The 16,087-nt window shown below is 38.7% G+C and overlaps 2 protein-coding genes across 3 annotated transcripts in view; one reads left to right on the top strand and one right to left on the bottom strand.

Moving 5' to 3' along the window:
- Window positions 1-253, bottom strand: part of LOC117987173 (acid sphingomyelinase-like phosphodiesterase 3b) — a 66,103-nt gene extending 65,850 nt beyond the window's left edge. Inside the window, exon 1 of one of the 2 annotated variants that reach the window (XM_069502234.1) lies at window positions 113-253. The gene's annotated coding sequence lies outside the window, so the exon portion shown is untranslated. The remainder of the gene's footprint in view (window positions 1-112) is intronic. The other variant, XM_069502231.1, reaches the window with a different exon arrangement.
- A 3,526-nt stretch (window positions 254-3,779) lies between these two features.
- LOC117987171 (centrosomal protein 20) lies at window positions 3,780-6,380 on the top strand. The gene is made up of 3 exons (XM_034974129.2): window positions 3,780-4,067; window positions 5,910-5,948; window positions 6,081-6,380. The coding sequence occupies exons 1-3, from the start codon at window positions 3,972-3,974 to the stop codon at window positions 6,378-6,380; spliced, it is 435 nt and encodes a 144-aa protein (XP_034830020.1). The 5' UTR covers window positions 3,780-3,971.
- The last annotated feature ends 9,707 nt before the right edge of the window (window positions 6,381-16,087 follow it).

The raw sequence follows: 16,087 nt of genomic DNA, 5'->3' as shown, positions 1-16,087 counted from the left end.
CCTACCAAAGTATAGCGGCTGCTTGCTGACAGACGGACGGACGGAGAGCGGAGTAACAGGGTCCCGTTGGCACCCTTCGGGTACGGAAAAAGTGTACTGAAAATAAAAACACTTACCCAAATATATCCAAAAAAACACTTGGAAAAACAAATCACACACACTAAGTTTTCCCCACGAGTTTGATCACGATTTTCCACGCGCTGATTTCACAAACACAATCGTGGGAAAGTGGAAAATCCGAAACGACTTTCCACCTAGCCGGTCGGGACGTTACTGAAGCGAGCATAAACTTGTCCCAGACATTCCATTTTCCAAGTATGAATATCGGATGCACCCGGGAAAACTCGGGGTGTTGTGAGGCTGCATTATTGCTCTGTTCTCCTATCACAATGGAGACGTAGAAAATCTCTATATAGGTATAAAACTAACTAACTAGATGATGCCCGCGACTTCGTCCGCGTGGATTTAGGTTTTTTGAAATCCCGTGGGAACTCTTCAACTTTCCGGGATAAAAAGTAGCCTATGTTCATCCCCGGGATATAAGCTAACTCTGTACCCATCAAAATCGGTTGAACGGTTGGGCCGTGAAAATCTAGCAGACAGACAGACAGACACACTTTCGCATTTATAATATTAGTATGGAAGTATGGAAGTATGGATGAATCGCTTAATGTGTTGCTGATCGCAAATCTCTAGAACAGCTGAACCGATTTCGCTAATTCTTTTTTTATAATATTACTTGAAGTACGAGGATGGTTCTTACGGAGAGAAAAAATTAAAAAATTGTAAGTACTTATTAAAAAAATCGACTGTTAGGCGGTACGAAGTTCGCCGGGTCAGCTAGTTCTTAATAAACTTCCAAGATGTCACCTAAAATGTCTGACTATTATATTCTTGGCTTTGCTATTAAACTGGTACTGTACTGGTGGATCCCCACCTCGATTGCCATCTCAATCTGTCGCGTACTATACCTATGCTCATTGATGTAGGTTTTTACGTCAATGCCTATGCTGCTATTACAAAATAGCTAGACACACAAAAAATGAAGGTGCTAAGATATTAAGAAAAAATTTTACATTCATCTTTTCGTACTTTTTCTTTGCAAATGTTGCATTTTGCTAGTTACTTCTGCGCTACAGCTATACAGGATGTAACCAGAACGCTAGCAAAAACTTAGCGCTGTTGTTATACTACCTAAACACAATCCAATAGTAATAACCATTCGCCTCATTTTGTAGTTTTAGTGATTTAGTATTTTTCAAACCCGCAATGTATAGCGTGCAAAACTCGGGTCAATGCCCCGACTACGACACGGCTTTGACTCCGAGTGGCCTATTTACGCAACGTTCGTTGACCTCTAGCGTCAGTCAGATGTTTTATTTGCAATACATTGTAAACTTTTACAAAATGATAAGATTTTTTAATATTTTTTTTCGCGTTTTTTGTTTTTTGTTGCATCATTTCAGTAACCATCCGTACCTACTATCACCTGTATTCTTTTTTCCAGCGTTCTGGGCCTCGATTGATAGAATGACAGCTACAATGTTACGGTCGCAATCACCTCTGATTGGTTGACGCTCCCTCACTATTGGCTACAATCCATTGTTGCAACAAGTATAGCACAAATCTAGCCAAACACAACAATTGAGATTGTAATAATGATTGATGCAGGTTTTACGAAATCGCTCTGCTGGTTACACCCTGTATATCTTGACAAGTGAATTATCTACGAATCTTTTAAGTGAAACACCAACCGAAACTTTGAAAATAAAAGTTATTTAAAACCGTGCTGGAACTGCCACCACTTTGGCAACTTCTTTGCAAACTTGCAACAATAAGTTTTTCGTTGGCTTAATCTTTAAGGCGATACTAAAATGATGCTCTCCATCACAGAGTACTTTGTAATTGCTCTCCATTTTGTAAATGCTTCAAGAATGCTTTAAAGCTTAGGTGTTTTTTAGGGTTAAAGAAAAACGAAACCCTTACAGGATCACTTTGTTATCTGTCTGTCTGTCTGTCGAGAAACCAACAGGTTACTTCCCGTTGATCTGGAATTATGAAATTTGGCAGGTAGGTAAGTAGGTCTTATAGCAGACATTAGGAGAAAAATCTGAAAACCATGAATTTGTGGCTACATCACACAAAAAAAATTAAAATGTGTTCATGAACAAATATTGCTATATTCAACTTTCAAAGTAAGATTACTATACCAAGTGGGGTATCATAATGAAAGGGATACCAGACCTACATTCTAAAACTGATTTTTTTGTTTTTAGGCATAATAGTTTTTGATTTACGATGTTTTCCTTCACCGTTAAAGCAAGTGATTATTTAATTAATTAAAACGCACATAACTCCGAAAAGTTAGAGGTGCGTGACGTCCTAACCACTAGGCTAACACTCTTTTAAAAATCTTAAAATAAAGTAAATCTATTTCTATTGAACACAATCTAATCTATTTAACTTAGAGTTTGTTAGTGTAAGTTGATTAAGCACGCCCGCTGGCGGATCAATGGAACAACTGCGGGAAACCTCGCAGCCATCCTTGAGATCGCTTGGATCCGATCTGACTCATTTGTCCAGCTTTGCTAGCACACTTCATACGGTCAGACACGACAAGCAATGGAAAGTATGCTTCCAAGTTATGCTTGTATTTAGGGGTTGAAAGGTGAAGGAAAACGTTGTGAGGAAACCTGCAAATCAAATCAAATCAAATGGTTTATTCAAAATAGGTAATAAATTACACTTTTTGAAAGTCAGAATTTGTAAGATAGTGATAGTGGTGATAACTTTTACGCGAACTTGAAAACTAAAGCTACGAGGGTTCCAAACGCGCTCAGGTCTGAGAGTTCTCCATAATATTTTCAAAGATTTTAGATGTGTGTCAATCCGGACTTGACTATTTTGAGAGGAAAGCCGTGTTCAGTAGTGGGCCGGCGATGGGTTGAAATGATGATTGTCGATGAATTTTTATTTGAACAAAAACTCGTGTCGCAGTCGGAAACTGTAAAAGCCTCTCGACCAGAATGGACTGCACGTTAATACCGCAACATTTGTTACGAAGTGCAGCACTAGTGACTAGTGTCCTCTGGAGAAGGATATATAGGGTGTAACCAAAACGTTAGCAAAAACTTATACGTTATTGTTATACTACCTAAACACAATCCAACACCACTAACCATTTGCCTCATTTTGTAATTTTAGTGATTTAGTATTTTTCAAACCCGCAATGTATAGCGTGCAAAACTCGGGTCAACGACGCCGACGTGGCCTCCGAGTGACCTATTTACGGAACGTTCGTTGACCTCTAGCATCAGTCAGACGTTTTATCGTGAAACTAGCTGATGCCTGCGACTTCGTCCGCGTGGATTTAGGTTTTTGAAATCCTGTGGGAATTCTTTGATTTTCCGGGATAAAAAATAGCATATGACACTAGTAAGATAACTATATCAAGTGGGGTATTATATAAAAGGGCTTCATTTGTACATTCTAAGACAGATTTTTATTTATTTTTAGGTTTAATAGTTTTTGATTTATCATGCAAAATGTCGATAAAATACGATTGTATTACGGAACCCTCAGTGCGTCTGATTCGCACTTGGCCGGTTTTTTCTTTTTAGCAACTAATCTTCACAATCCAATAGGTCCCCACGACGCTCGAGTAAATCCCCATTTAGCATCTTGGGCTCCCCTACTAATATGACTATGCACGGCTCGGGACTATGGCAAAAGTAGCGACAACTTACTTTGACAAGACGGAATAAAAGTCAAAACTGAAATTAGTACGAGGTTGTTATTTTTAAAAACAACACAATTTAGAGAGAATTTATTTCTGAACAAGATTAAGAGCTTTGTAAAAACAAGCGGCCCAAATTAGAACATCGTAGAAATAGATCGAATAACACTTTTTATTTGATACTTCATTATAAAGACCCCTTCGCTTGGAAATAATTGAATTTGGATCCAACAAGATGAACGAAAACCAAACGATTTCGGAGAAGGAGCTATTGGACGCCATGAAAAACCTTTTGAAAAAGAGCGGCCATCTGAATAAATTTCAGGCAGAGGTACCTACTTATAGGAACATAGCCTTTAACTGTAAACTGTGACTTCGTCCACGTGGAATACGCAAATTTCAAACCCCTATTTGACCCCCTTAGGAGTTGAATTTTCAAAATACCTTTCTTAGCGGCTGTCTACGTCACAATAGCTATAGCTTAATCAGGCTTCAGCATGCCAAACAGTCCGATCCGTTGCGCGTTGGCGCAACGGGAGAAAATATAAAACGAAATTTTGAAAAATAAACCTACCTATACTAAAACCAATTTTATGACATCTTCGAAAATTGTACCTAATTATCTACATTGAAAAAATACTGAAAAACGTTATAAAAGTTACCTATTATGGATATTCACAGTGATTAATTAGCTTCAAACAAATTCTTGTGAAAAACGCCGGAGCATCAATTTAATTTTTGATCTCGAGGTACTTATCTTTTTTTGACGTTAAAGGTCCGTATGTTGATTTCTTTAAAATCAAAAAAAAAAAAACGTTTTTACAAAGAAAACTTCTTAAGGTTTCCTTTACAAAAGTATTTCTTCTTTTTGAGCCAGCTCGTACAAACGGAGTACTTTTTTTTTAATTTATCGACTAGCGCTTGGCTGCAATCAGACCGCCGAGTCTTTTTGATAGCAAATTAAACTTAGCATTATGAAGGTACGTCGCGTACGTCGTCAACCGGTGAACGTCCACTGCTGAACATAGGTCTATACCTATTTATTCTCTTATCGGGACTTCCACACGCCGCGAAGTGGTCTTTGCACCCGCCCTGATCTAGCGACTCCTTGTGACTCGTTTGATATTGTCGTTGAGATACCTTTAGTCCAGCACTGGACGGTTATAGGCTATTGATGATGATGATGATGATGAAAGGACCAGTGAAGGTGGAGTGGGTCAGCTAGTTATAATAATTACTCGTCGACCTAGGAGGAATGTGATTACACCATACAATATAAGAATAGAAACTAACTGACTGACATATCAACCTACAATTCGAACCTGCTAGGGCATTTTGCATGTAAATAGAGATTCCCATGATGACGTAGATCCCAACTAAGAAAGTATTTTCAAAAATTCCACTCGAGTAAACCCGGGGTGGGCCTACTAATGGCCTACTAGTATTTATTATCACAGCATGCATTAATAATAATTGATGCAAGAATTGCACTCCAAAATTGTAATAAAATATACGCTTAAAAATATTTTGGCGCCACAGAATATTGTAGAGATTTTCAGGAGATGAGGGAAATTTTAAATTCTAGTAGCTACCTACCTACTACGGCAGCCTAATTGAATTAAAAGTTTAATTTTTTAATCCTCATTTAGGATAGATGAAACGTGTAAAGCGCACCTTTGTATTTTTTACTCTGTAAGCTTAAATTGGAAAGCATGATTAAATGAAAGGATTTATTTGGTTATATTGAACAACTTACTTTTTTTCTTTCATGAGGATCGTCTCTTCATAATATGCAGGGTACATACCTATATATACAATTATAATGATTTCACTATCTTTTATTATAATAATATGTTCTTTATAATATTATGTAAAACAAAAAAAAATACTGGCTGATCTATCAACACACAGCTCTAACTACTGGACGAATCTAGCTGAAATTACGCTTCCAGATAGATATTATGACGTAGACATTAAGAGAGGATTTTTGAAAATTCAAACTGGGGGTAAAATAACTGTTCGAAAGTGTAATCCACGGACGAAGTCGCGAGCTAGAACTAGTCTTGTTATAATTTTCCTAAAGTTTATAAATGTGATCTCTTCTCTCTCCTTACCGATCATCTGTATTTACGTCAGTTAATTCCACAAGATACAACAATGCCATTATTTTCAGATGCGTGCGAAGGTGACAGAAATTCTACAAGAGAGACAGGTATGTACCTCCGTTTAGGATTACGTTTAGTCGACGTTTTGTTAGAAGTTCCCTAACTGTCGCATACCTACTTGTTCAGTTGTTGTGGTACTGTGGTCTTGCCGTTGCTGACGTCAAAAAACCTTTTTCCAGGTATCTCAAACCCCTGGCTTCCAAAGTCAGGGCGCACCAACACCGACCAACGAAGTGTTGCTAATCAACGAGCTCATCAAAGAGTATTTGGAGTGGAACGGCTACCTGTACACTGCCACGGTGCTGACGTCAGAGGCTGCCATGCCCGGCGCGCACAAGCCTCGCGCGGAGCTGTGCGCGGAGGTGGGCGTCAAGGACGACGACAAGTCTTCGGCGCTGCCGCTGCTGGCCAACATCGTCGCCGCCTACACGGAGCGCATCAAGCGCAAGATCAACAAGAGCAAGAAGGACAACGTCTAGATCGGGTCACGCCATGTCTTTCCTTGTCGTTAAAATATAACACCTGCTTCTATACAACATTTGTTATTCGTAAAACTGAGTAGAGATACGTACTGACTTTTCTTTATTATCCTAGGTTTTTCCCCCACTTACAGCCGTACTCAGAGTCGCTAATCGTTACTTAAGATTGAGTTAAAACGAGACAGATTTAAGTGAGAAATATAGCTCTGTCTCATTTTAGCTAAACTTAAGTAACGATTAAGCGTCTCTGAGTGCGGCTGTAAGACGTAGTTGTCCACTGTACGTGACCCTTTAAGTAAACTTTTAGTACCTATTGTTGAGGCCTGAGGCACCCTGAGGGTCTGTCGTGATCTCTACCATTAAACAGATGGGGTCATTTCTTGGTCAGATCCTTTCGCATATCACTCTGTTACTAAGTTTCGGCTTTTAAGTTTGGCGATTACGATTAAAATCTGAGTGGAAATTGAAATCGACGTCTTAACGATATCGCTGATGCGTATCATCTATTAAGGTATATAGGCGTATGTTCTATAGGAGCAGGAGTTAGGAGTAGGCTCCTGCGGAAGTGGTACGGGAGAGTGACAGTTGTCACAAGTTGACGAAACACTGAGCCCTCGGGGCTCGGGGACGTTTCCAGCAGGCTCTGGCTAAAGCTAGACAGAACAAAAGACGAAAAGACTCGGAGATAAAAAGATAATGGCCTTCACAGTCCTTCAAGTGAATGCGAATAGAAGTATTAGTGCTCATGATATGGCCTTGGTAACGGCATCAGAAAAGAAATGTGATTTTATAGCCCTCAGTGAACCTAATTTTGCAAAATGCAAAGCTAACAACAAACACCACTATGTCAGTGAGGATCTAGGCGCCATGATAATTAATTATAGCAAAAAATACCAAGTGGCAAAATATCGCACAGCGGGCTGTTTTATTTGTATCGAAACTAGAGACGTGTCACTCTATAGCGTGTACATCAGTCCTAACAAATGTAACACTGATGGGTTTTTAAATTACCTAAGCAATATTCAACACGATATAAAGGTGTTAGCGTGCCCTTCAAATAAAGTCATCGTTACAGGAGACTTCAATGCTAAACATACATGCTGGGGGGGCAACCTAACGACAAGAAGAGGTATTGAATTACTAGAGTGGGCACACTCTCTGGAACTAAATATCGTTAACGATGGACTAGTGCCAACCTGTGTACGACCAAATGGGAAATCATACATCGATTTGACATTTGTGAGCGACAATGTGATGGCAGATAAAATTAATTGGACAGTTTTAGAGGATGACATATCTATGAGCGATCACAGAAGTATAATAACTAGTATAGAAGATAAGGGTAAGGACACGCAAAAATACAGATTTGGTAAAACTAACTTAGAGGCATTTAACTTGGCTTTTGAAGAAATCGTCAAGGGAAAGGAAGTAAACCATGAAGAATGTGACAATGCACTTATAGCAGCATACAAACGAAGCACACCGCAAATAAGATGTGATGACAACTACATGTTACCTTACTGGTGGACAAATGACATACAAGAGAAAATAAAACAAACTAGAATGAGGCGAAGAAAATTCCAGAAATGTAAAGGCAAGAATAAAAGAGAAGAGTTAGAACAAGAATATAAGACCTGCAAAAAGGAACTAAAATTTGCCCTTATTCTGGCAAAAGCTCAGAAATGGAAGGAACTATGCGACGAGTTAGAAGAGGATGTTTTTGGCGGTGCATATAAAATAGTCAAAAGCCAACTTCAGCTACCTAATCCTAAAACATCCCTATCTTTAGAAGAGAAAAAGAAAGTTTTTAGTGATCTTTTTATAGTATCAAAACACGAAGAACTGAAACGGGAGTATATAGATAGAGAATATGAAGATTTGGAAGGCTTAAGGTTCTTAGAGAAGGATATAAAGGATGCTGCAGATAGAGTAAAGAAAGGGAAAGCCCCAGGCCCAGACTCAATACCACCGGAAGTTATAAAACAGGTAATATTGAAATTTCCACTCTATTTTACCCAGCTATTTAACGGACTCCTAGAGAACGGAAAGTTTCCTAAGAGCTGGAAGCTCTCAAAACTCGTCCTTATTGACAAACCAAAAAAGTCGCCAAGCGAGCCTAATAAATATAGACCGATATGCCTGATCAATGTTCTAGCTAAGACATACGAAAGACTTCTCAACACTAGACTCATACAGGAAATCGATAGAAACGGAGGACTCCAAGAAAATCAGTATGGCTTTAGAAAGGGAAGAACGACAATAGACGCAATAAGGCAAGTTATTAGTATCGCAAGTCAAGCAAAAAAAGAATATAAATGGAATGGTTTAATTCTGGTTGATGTTCGAAACGCGTTCAACACTGCATCCTGGTCGAAAATAATAGCTAAGCTGAAAATGAAGAACATAAACAAATACTTAATAAATAGCATAATAGACTACCTAGATCAAAGAGCTATTCAATTAAAGAAAGGAGTTCGAGTCGAAATAGGAGGAGGTGTTCCCCAAGGATCAGTCCTTGGTCCAACCCTATGGAATATATTGTATGACGACGTTATGTTGGTAGAAGTTCCGGAAGGTGTTAAGCTAATTTGCTATGCAGATGACTTAGCAGTGTCAGTGACAGCCAATAATGCGGAAGATCTAGCTAGGAAAGGGGATGAAGCTCTGCATAGCATAATGTTATGGATGACCCACAACCATTTAGAAATCGCTCCAGAAAAAACGGTTGCTATTATTTTCAACAGGAGACTAAGCGCGGATAACATCTTTACGTGCGGCAATACACATTTAAAACCCACCCCAACCGTTACTTACCTAGGAGTGACTCTGGACTCGCGGCTGAATTTCGGTAGACACATAAATCTGGTGTGTGAAAAGGCACAAAAAACCATTAAGGCACTCACCTCAATACTCCCAAATACACGTGGACCGAATTCGCGGAAAAGAAGGACTCTTGCTCTTGCAATGCAGTCCACCATAATGTATGCGGCTCCTATATGGGTAACAGCCATGGACAAGGGAACACACAGGAGGACAGTGTTGAGCACCCAGCGTATGATGGCGTTGAGAACCTGCTGCGCCTATAAAACAACATCCACCGATGCTGCCCTCGTACTGGCGAATTTAATCCCAGCTCATCTCTTGGCGAGGGAAAGATCTGAGAGCTATGGACTGAAATTACCAGAAGAAAGAAAAGCCATCAGAGATAGGACCCTGGTTAGATGGCAAGAGGAATGGGACCAGTCTACAAATGGACGATGGACGCATAGACTGATTAAAAATATAAATAGCTGGGTATCCAGGAAACACGGAATACTGACGTTTCGAATGACACAGTGCTTCACAGGACATGGGGTGTTTATGCAGTATACAGAGCGCATAAAAAAGAGAAACAGCAGTAAGTGTATGTACTGCATAGAACCGATAGACGATGCAGAACATACACTGTTCCATTGTCCTCAGTTTCAGGAAGAAAGAAGGAATGTCGTAGCCGAGCTGGGAGGAGAGTTTGGAGTGGAGAGCCTCATAAGCACAATGCTGGAAGAGAAAAAGAAGTGGCAGATAGTTCAGAAATACATGGAAGGTATAATGGAAAGTAAGGAGAAAGACGAAAGAGGAGGAAGATGAGTTAGTCCGCGGCAGTAATGGTAGGCCAACAAGGCGGGAACATTACTGCTTAGAGAAAGGAGGGGTTTTTAGTCGGTAGGAGCCCGGCACTATGTCCATGAGGATTTTCCCCTCCTAAGCGAAAAAAAAAAAAAAAAAAAAAAAAAAAAAAATAAACTTTTAGTCTCTATTGTTGAGGCCTGAGGCACCCTGAGGGTCTGTCGTGATCTCTACCATTAAACAGATGGGGTCATTTCTTGGTCAGATCCTTTCGCATATCACAGTTATGTAGTTATAAAAAGAACGTGTATTAACCATTGACTTATGTTGAAGCGCCTACAACATCTTTGCAGCAAATGCGTACCAACTCATCGACTCATAATTTTATCGTTCATTTAATTATCTAATTGTTTCTTTATAGTATTTTGTTATTGTATATATATAAATTAGTCACTTTTATAACTCATGTTTAATATTTTGGAATCAAACATTAATAATCTAAAATCACACATTTATTATCTTTTCCAAATGTCAGTTCATGCAACATAATATTTTTATAACCACCCGCAATTTTCTATATATTTTTTGTATCAATTGACGTTTTCATAAATTCCTTTGTTCTCTTCTTGTTAAAAACTAACCAACGGTCTGCGCTCAATAAATCATTTTTTACAACTGCAAGAAAAATCTTTAAATTGTCATCCACGCATCTACAAGTTTTGGCGACCGTTTTTTATCAACACGAACCTGTAAACAAAAGGATTCGACGAACAACAACGAAGAAATTACGCAATTACAACTTGGCGGCTACTCGACGATCCAGCTACTTATTGCAACATCATCTGGTCAGAGCAGCTCAAGCCGGGAAGGTGATCGTATTTCTGGAATTGGAGGACACCAGCGCTGAAGTCAGCACCGATCAGCATTCGCATCCGTGCCGGCCTATTCAGATAAGTGCCTTACTTTCCTATACATAACCCTTTTGTTCCATCAATATCCCATACCTAAATACACATTCCTATAAAATCTCATTTAAATCCTTTCTTGCATAAGGGCTACTATTAAAATACAGTGCAATAATAGTGAAATAATACATTTATTAGTGAAATAAAACAGTTATAAATCAGATTACGTCATTATCATAACGATTGCATCATAATTTATTTTGTTATTTTTTTTCGCGCCGGAGGCTTTTTCGTGTTCTAAACAACTAAGATATTGTAAAATCAAACTCGATATACCTATTTATCACTACCTAACGAGTGAACGTATAAAACTATTTGTTAGTTTTATCATTGTAGTTTTAGTATATCTAACGCAACTAGCCAATTATTATTAATATAACATAGTTAACTCTTTTGCTATTGTACTGAAATACGTACTTAAGGTCAGTGTGCCGACTATTTCAGCTTGGCTGGTATACCTACTCACGACGCGACGTGGCGTGGCGGGCGCGGGCTACACAGCGCGTTCGACAGAGCCGAGCTGCGCTTGCCGGGTCACAGGTGACACCAAAGGCACTATACGAGGAGCGTGAGAATTTTTTATTATTCTATTTATTAGTATTTATTAGTTTTGCTTTATTTAAATAATTCGAGTAACAAATATACAAAATGTCTAACGACAAAGGCGATTTAAAGAGCCTACTCACAAAAAGAACGTCCATTAAGGGTCGTATCACAAAGTTTAAAAACTATATAGATAATTTTTCAAAAAAAGAAGTTTTAACGGCAATTCAAATATCTGAATTAACAATTAAATTAGAGAAATTTCGTTTACTTTCGGTTCAATACGAGCAGTTGCAAGATTCAATTGATGTTTTAAATTCAGAAAACATAGCTTTTGAGATTAATGAACGAGATGCCATTGAGCAGGACTGTGCGACATGTATTGCTATTGCTCAAACAATTATCAGCGACTCAAATAGTCCTAAAGACAGTCACGATCGTAGTCACTCGTCCTTGTCTCAGTGCCATCACGAACACTATGAAGCTGAGTTTAAGTTACCGCAATTGCAAATTAATAAATTCGATGGTGCCTATTTTCGGTGGCTCGAATTCCGCGACACATTTTTATCGCTTATACACAACAACGAGCGCATCAAGCCTATTCATAAATTTCATTATTTGGTATCGTACTTAGAAGGTGACGCCGCTCGTGTTATCGCGAATCTTGAGGTTTCTGCCTCTAACTATAATGACGCGTGGCGCTTATTATGCGATAGGTACGACAACAAGCGACAACTTATTAATCATCATTTAAATGCTCTTTTCAAAATCGAAACTATGACACGTGAGACTGATCGTTCATTGCGCTTTGTGGTGGACACAGTTACTAAGAATTTACGTGCATTGTCCAGTTTGGGTCAAGCTACTGAACATTGGGACTTAATAATAATTCATATGATTTGCTCAAAATTAGACCCACGTACATTAAGTAAATGGGAAGAGATGCGTAATTCTTTGGATGACATACCCTCACTTAATCAATTTAATAAATTTTTAACAGATCGCGCAGACATTTTAGAAACACTAAATCGCAATAGGTTGGAGAGATCTATGACGTCACACATCCCTTCACGTCCTGCTACAGGTCAGAATTCTAGCACTAGCATTCAAACAAAATCTTTTACCTCATTAACTCCAAATAACAATACTAAACGTTGTGTCATATGCAATGGTGAGCATAGAATATATAACTGCGCTAATTTCAAGGCCAAGAGTATAGAGGAAAGAAAAGCTGACGTACAACGGCTGAAGCTATGCGCGAATTGCCTCAGGTTAGGCCATAATCAACGCAACTGCAGGCTTGGTCCTTGTCGCAAGTGCAAGAAATTTCACAATAGCTTTTTGTGTGAACAAACAGCGCCTTCTAACTCCAACAACAACGATTCTACAAACACTACCGAAACAATAGTCAATTTTTCTAGACAACCAGCGAATCAAGTCATATTATCTACAGCCATAGTCGAAGTTAGCAATCCTAAAATAAACAAATCACTAAAGGTCCGAGCTTTACTGGATTGCGGAAGTCAATCATCTTTTCTAACCAATCGTTTGAAAGACATTCTAGGTCTCGAGTCACAGCCTATTAATAAAATTAACGTTATCGGTATCGGCAACAACTCTTCAAATTTCATCACTGAGAGTTGCATTGCACACATCAGTTCAATACACAAAGAATATAACGTTGCTTTGACTTGCTATATACTCAAAGAGTTGACAGGTTCGATTCCTGCTGCTCCTATAAATTTACAAGGTTTTAATATACCAAATAATTTGAAACTTGCAGATCCTAATTTCGACATTCCTTCGTCCATCGATGTCCTCATTGGTGCAGACCTCTTCTGGGATGTTCTAGGCAATGATACACTCACATTAGGTCCAAGTTTTCCAAAATTAAGAAACACAAAGTTTGGCTGGATAATTGCCGGTCCTATTTATACAAATGTCAATATATCTAATGAGATTCAATGTAATAAGTCAATACTTAAACAAAATGAAGAAACAGAAAGCATACATGATTTATTACCACGATTCTGGAACATCGAAGAGATTCCAAACAAAACATGCCTCACTAAAACAGAAAAGGCGTGTGAACAACATTTTGTATCCAATACCACTCGATTGTCTAGTGGAAGGTTTTGTGTTCAACTTCCACTCATTGACACACCAGATTGTTTAGGTGATTCCTATACGATGGCTAAGCAGCGATTTTTAAATTTGGAAAAGCGTTTTAGGAGAAATCCGCAGATTAAAGAACAATACGTCGAATTTATACGCGAATATGCTGAACTTGGTCACTTAGAAGTTCTTCCTATAACTAAACCACCTGAACTATCCTATTTTTTGTGTCATCATGCTGTATTCAAAGAGACAAGCGAGTCTACGAAAATTAGGGTCGTTTATGACGGATCTGCCCCCACCCCTTCAGGCTACGCGCTCAATGATATCCTAATGGTGGGGCCAAATATCCAGGATTCACTCTTTGCAATTCTAATTCGAGCCAGACAATATAAATTTTTACTAACAGCTGACATCGAAAAAATGTATCGGCAAATTGCGTTACATGATGACAATCAAAATCTCCAGTTGATTTTATGGCGAGAGCAAGAATCCGAACCAATTAAAATACTGCGTCTAAAAACCGTGACATACGGTCTAGCAAGTTCAAGCTTCTTAAGTACACGTTGTCTTTGGCAATTAGGGCACGAGTGTACAGACAAATCAATCGTAACAATAATTAAAAATGATTTCTATGTCGATGATCTTATTACCGGAGCTAACACCGAAGACGAGCTAATACACATTCAAAATTCGGTATCCAATACTCTTAAATCTGGATGCTTCAACCTTCGGAAATATCGATCCAATTCGAAATCAATTTTGAATGCCATAAATCCAGAAGAAAAACTAAGCATTAGTTCTTCCACTTCCACTTTAGGACTTGGGTGGACTCCGGGGAATGACAAACTCCAGATATCATTTCAGATCCCTGACAAATCATCAAAGGTGACCAAACGTTTAATCTTGTCATTCACATTCAAAATTTTTGATCCATTGGGTCTGATAAGTCCATGTGTCATTTTACCTAAAATGCTATTGCAGTCTCTGTGGCTACAAAAAATTGATTGGGATGATCCCGTTCCCAGAGACATACAAAACACTTGGGATAAATTTTCTAATACATTACCAAGTCTTGCAAATTTTGAAGTTCCTCGAAACGTACTTTGTGACAATCCTACCATAATAGAGCTTCATTCATTTAGCGATGCTTCACAAGGTGCGTACGGAGCTTGCATCTATATACGATCTATCAACGATGAAGGTATCAGCGTAAAATTATTATGCTCCAAATCTAAGGTATCTCCAATGAAACCTACGACTATACCTCGTTTAGAACTCAGTGGAGCTCTCCTGGCGGCTAAACTCTCCAAGACCGTCATCGAATCTCTTAGATGTTCGGTTTCGCGTCAGGTGCATTGGTGTGACTCCACAGTTGTTCTTGGATGGCTTAATACAAACTGTCGAAAATTAAAAACTTTTGTAGCGAATAGGGTCGTGGAGATATCCGAAACAACAGATATATCTTCATGGCGCTACGTGCCCACTGCACTCAATCCTGCAGACTATATTTCTAGGGGCGTTACTCCTAAAGATATAGTATCTAAGCAGATGTGGTGGCATGGTCCCGAGTTCTTACAAAAACCGGAATCAGAATGGCCTGTTCTTTCATCACACCGCGTTGAAGAAAACCTACCAGAAACTAAAAGCCTTTCAGCTGCGGTAGTAGACATTCTTGACTCTATTATAGAATTTGAACGCTACTCTAAACTATCAAAATTACAAAGAACTTTTGCATACATAAAACGATTTATTCATAATCTACGACACAAAACAAACAAACTTACAGGCAGTTTATCCTTAGAGGAATTAAACGATGCATTTTCAAATCTTTGTGCCATAGCTCAGAGGCAATCCTTTCCAAAGGAGTTTAAACTATTAGAAAGTGGAAAGCCAATTAGCAATAAATCTCACATCATATCATTAACTCCTTTCTTTGATAGTGATGCTAAATTAATACGAGTTGGTGGCAGAATTGACAATTCTAATTACGATTTCGACAAAAAACATCCGATTTTGCTACACTCAAGTCATCATTTCACTAAATTAATTTTTAAACAATACCACCTTCGTCATATGCATGCTGGACCACAGTTACTGCTCGCGTCAATCCGCGAATCATTATGGCCAATTAATGGTAGACGCCTTGCTAGGAATACATTTCACAATTGCGTAACATGCAAGCGCCATCAAGGGAAGGCAATCTATCCCATAATGGGTAACTTACCCATCCAAAGAATTACACCAGATTTTCCATTTAAGACTGTGGGAATAGACTTTGCTGGACCATTCTATATCTCTAATAAGAAGGGTCGTGGGTCCAGAGTCATTAAAGCATATTTGTGTCTATTTGTATGTCTAAGATTCAAATGTTTACATTTAGAAGCTGTCAGTGACCTAACCAAAGAAGGTTTTTTACAAGCGCTACGCAGATTTACGTCAAGACGCGGAAAACCTGCGGAAATCTTTTGCGACAAC

The sequence above is a fragment of the Maniola hyperantus genome, chromosome 12 (genome assembly GCF_902806685.2).
Source record: "Maniola hyperantus chromosome 12, iAphHyp1.2, whole genome shotgun sequence".
NCBI lineage: Eukaryota > Metazoa > Arthropoda > Insecta > Lepidoptera > Nymphalidae > Maniola > Maniola hyperantus.
This window is presented reverse-complemented; position numbering and strand designations above follow the sequence as displayed.

Coding starts and splice junctions, on each gene's coding strand:
- LOC117987171 (XM_034974129.2), top strand. CDS start 3,972: ATGAACGAAAACCAAACGATTTCGGAGAAGGAGCTATTGGACGCCATG. Junction 4,068..5,909: donor TGAATAAATTTCAGGCAGAG/GTACCTACTTAT, acceptor CATTATTTTCAG/ATGCGTGCGAAGGTGACAGA. Junction 5,949..6,080: donor AAATTCTACAAGAGAGACAG/GTATGTACCTCC, acceptor ACCTTTTTCCAG/GTATCTCAAACCCCTGGCTT.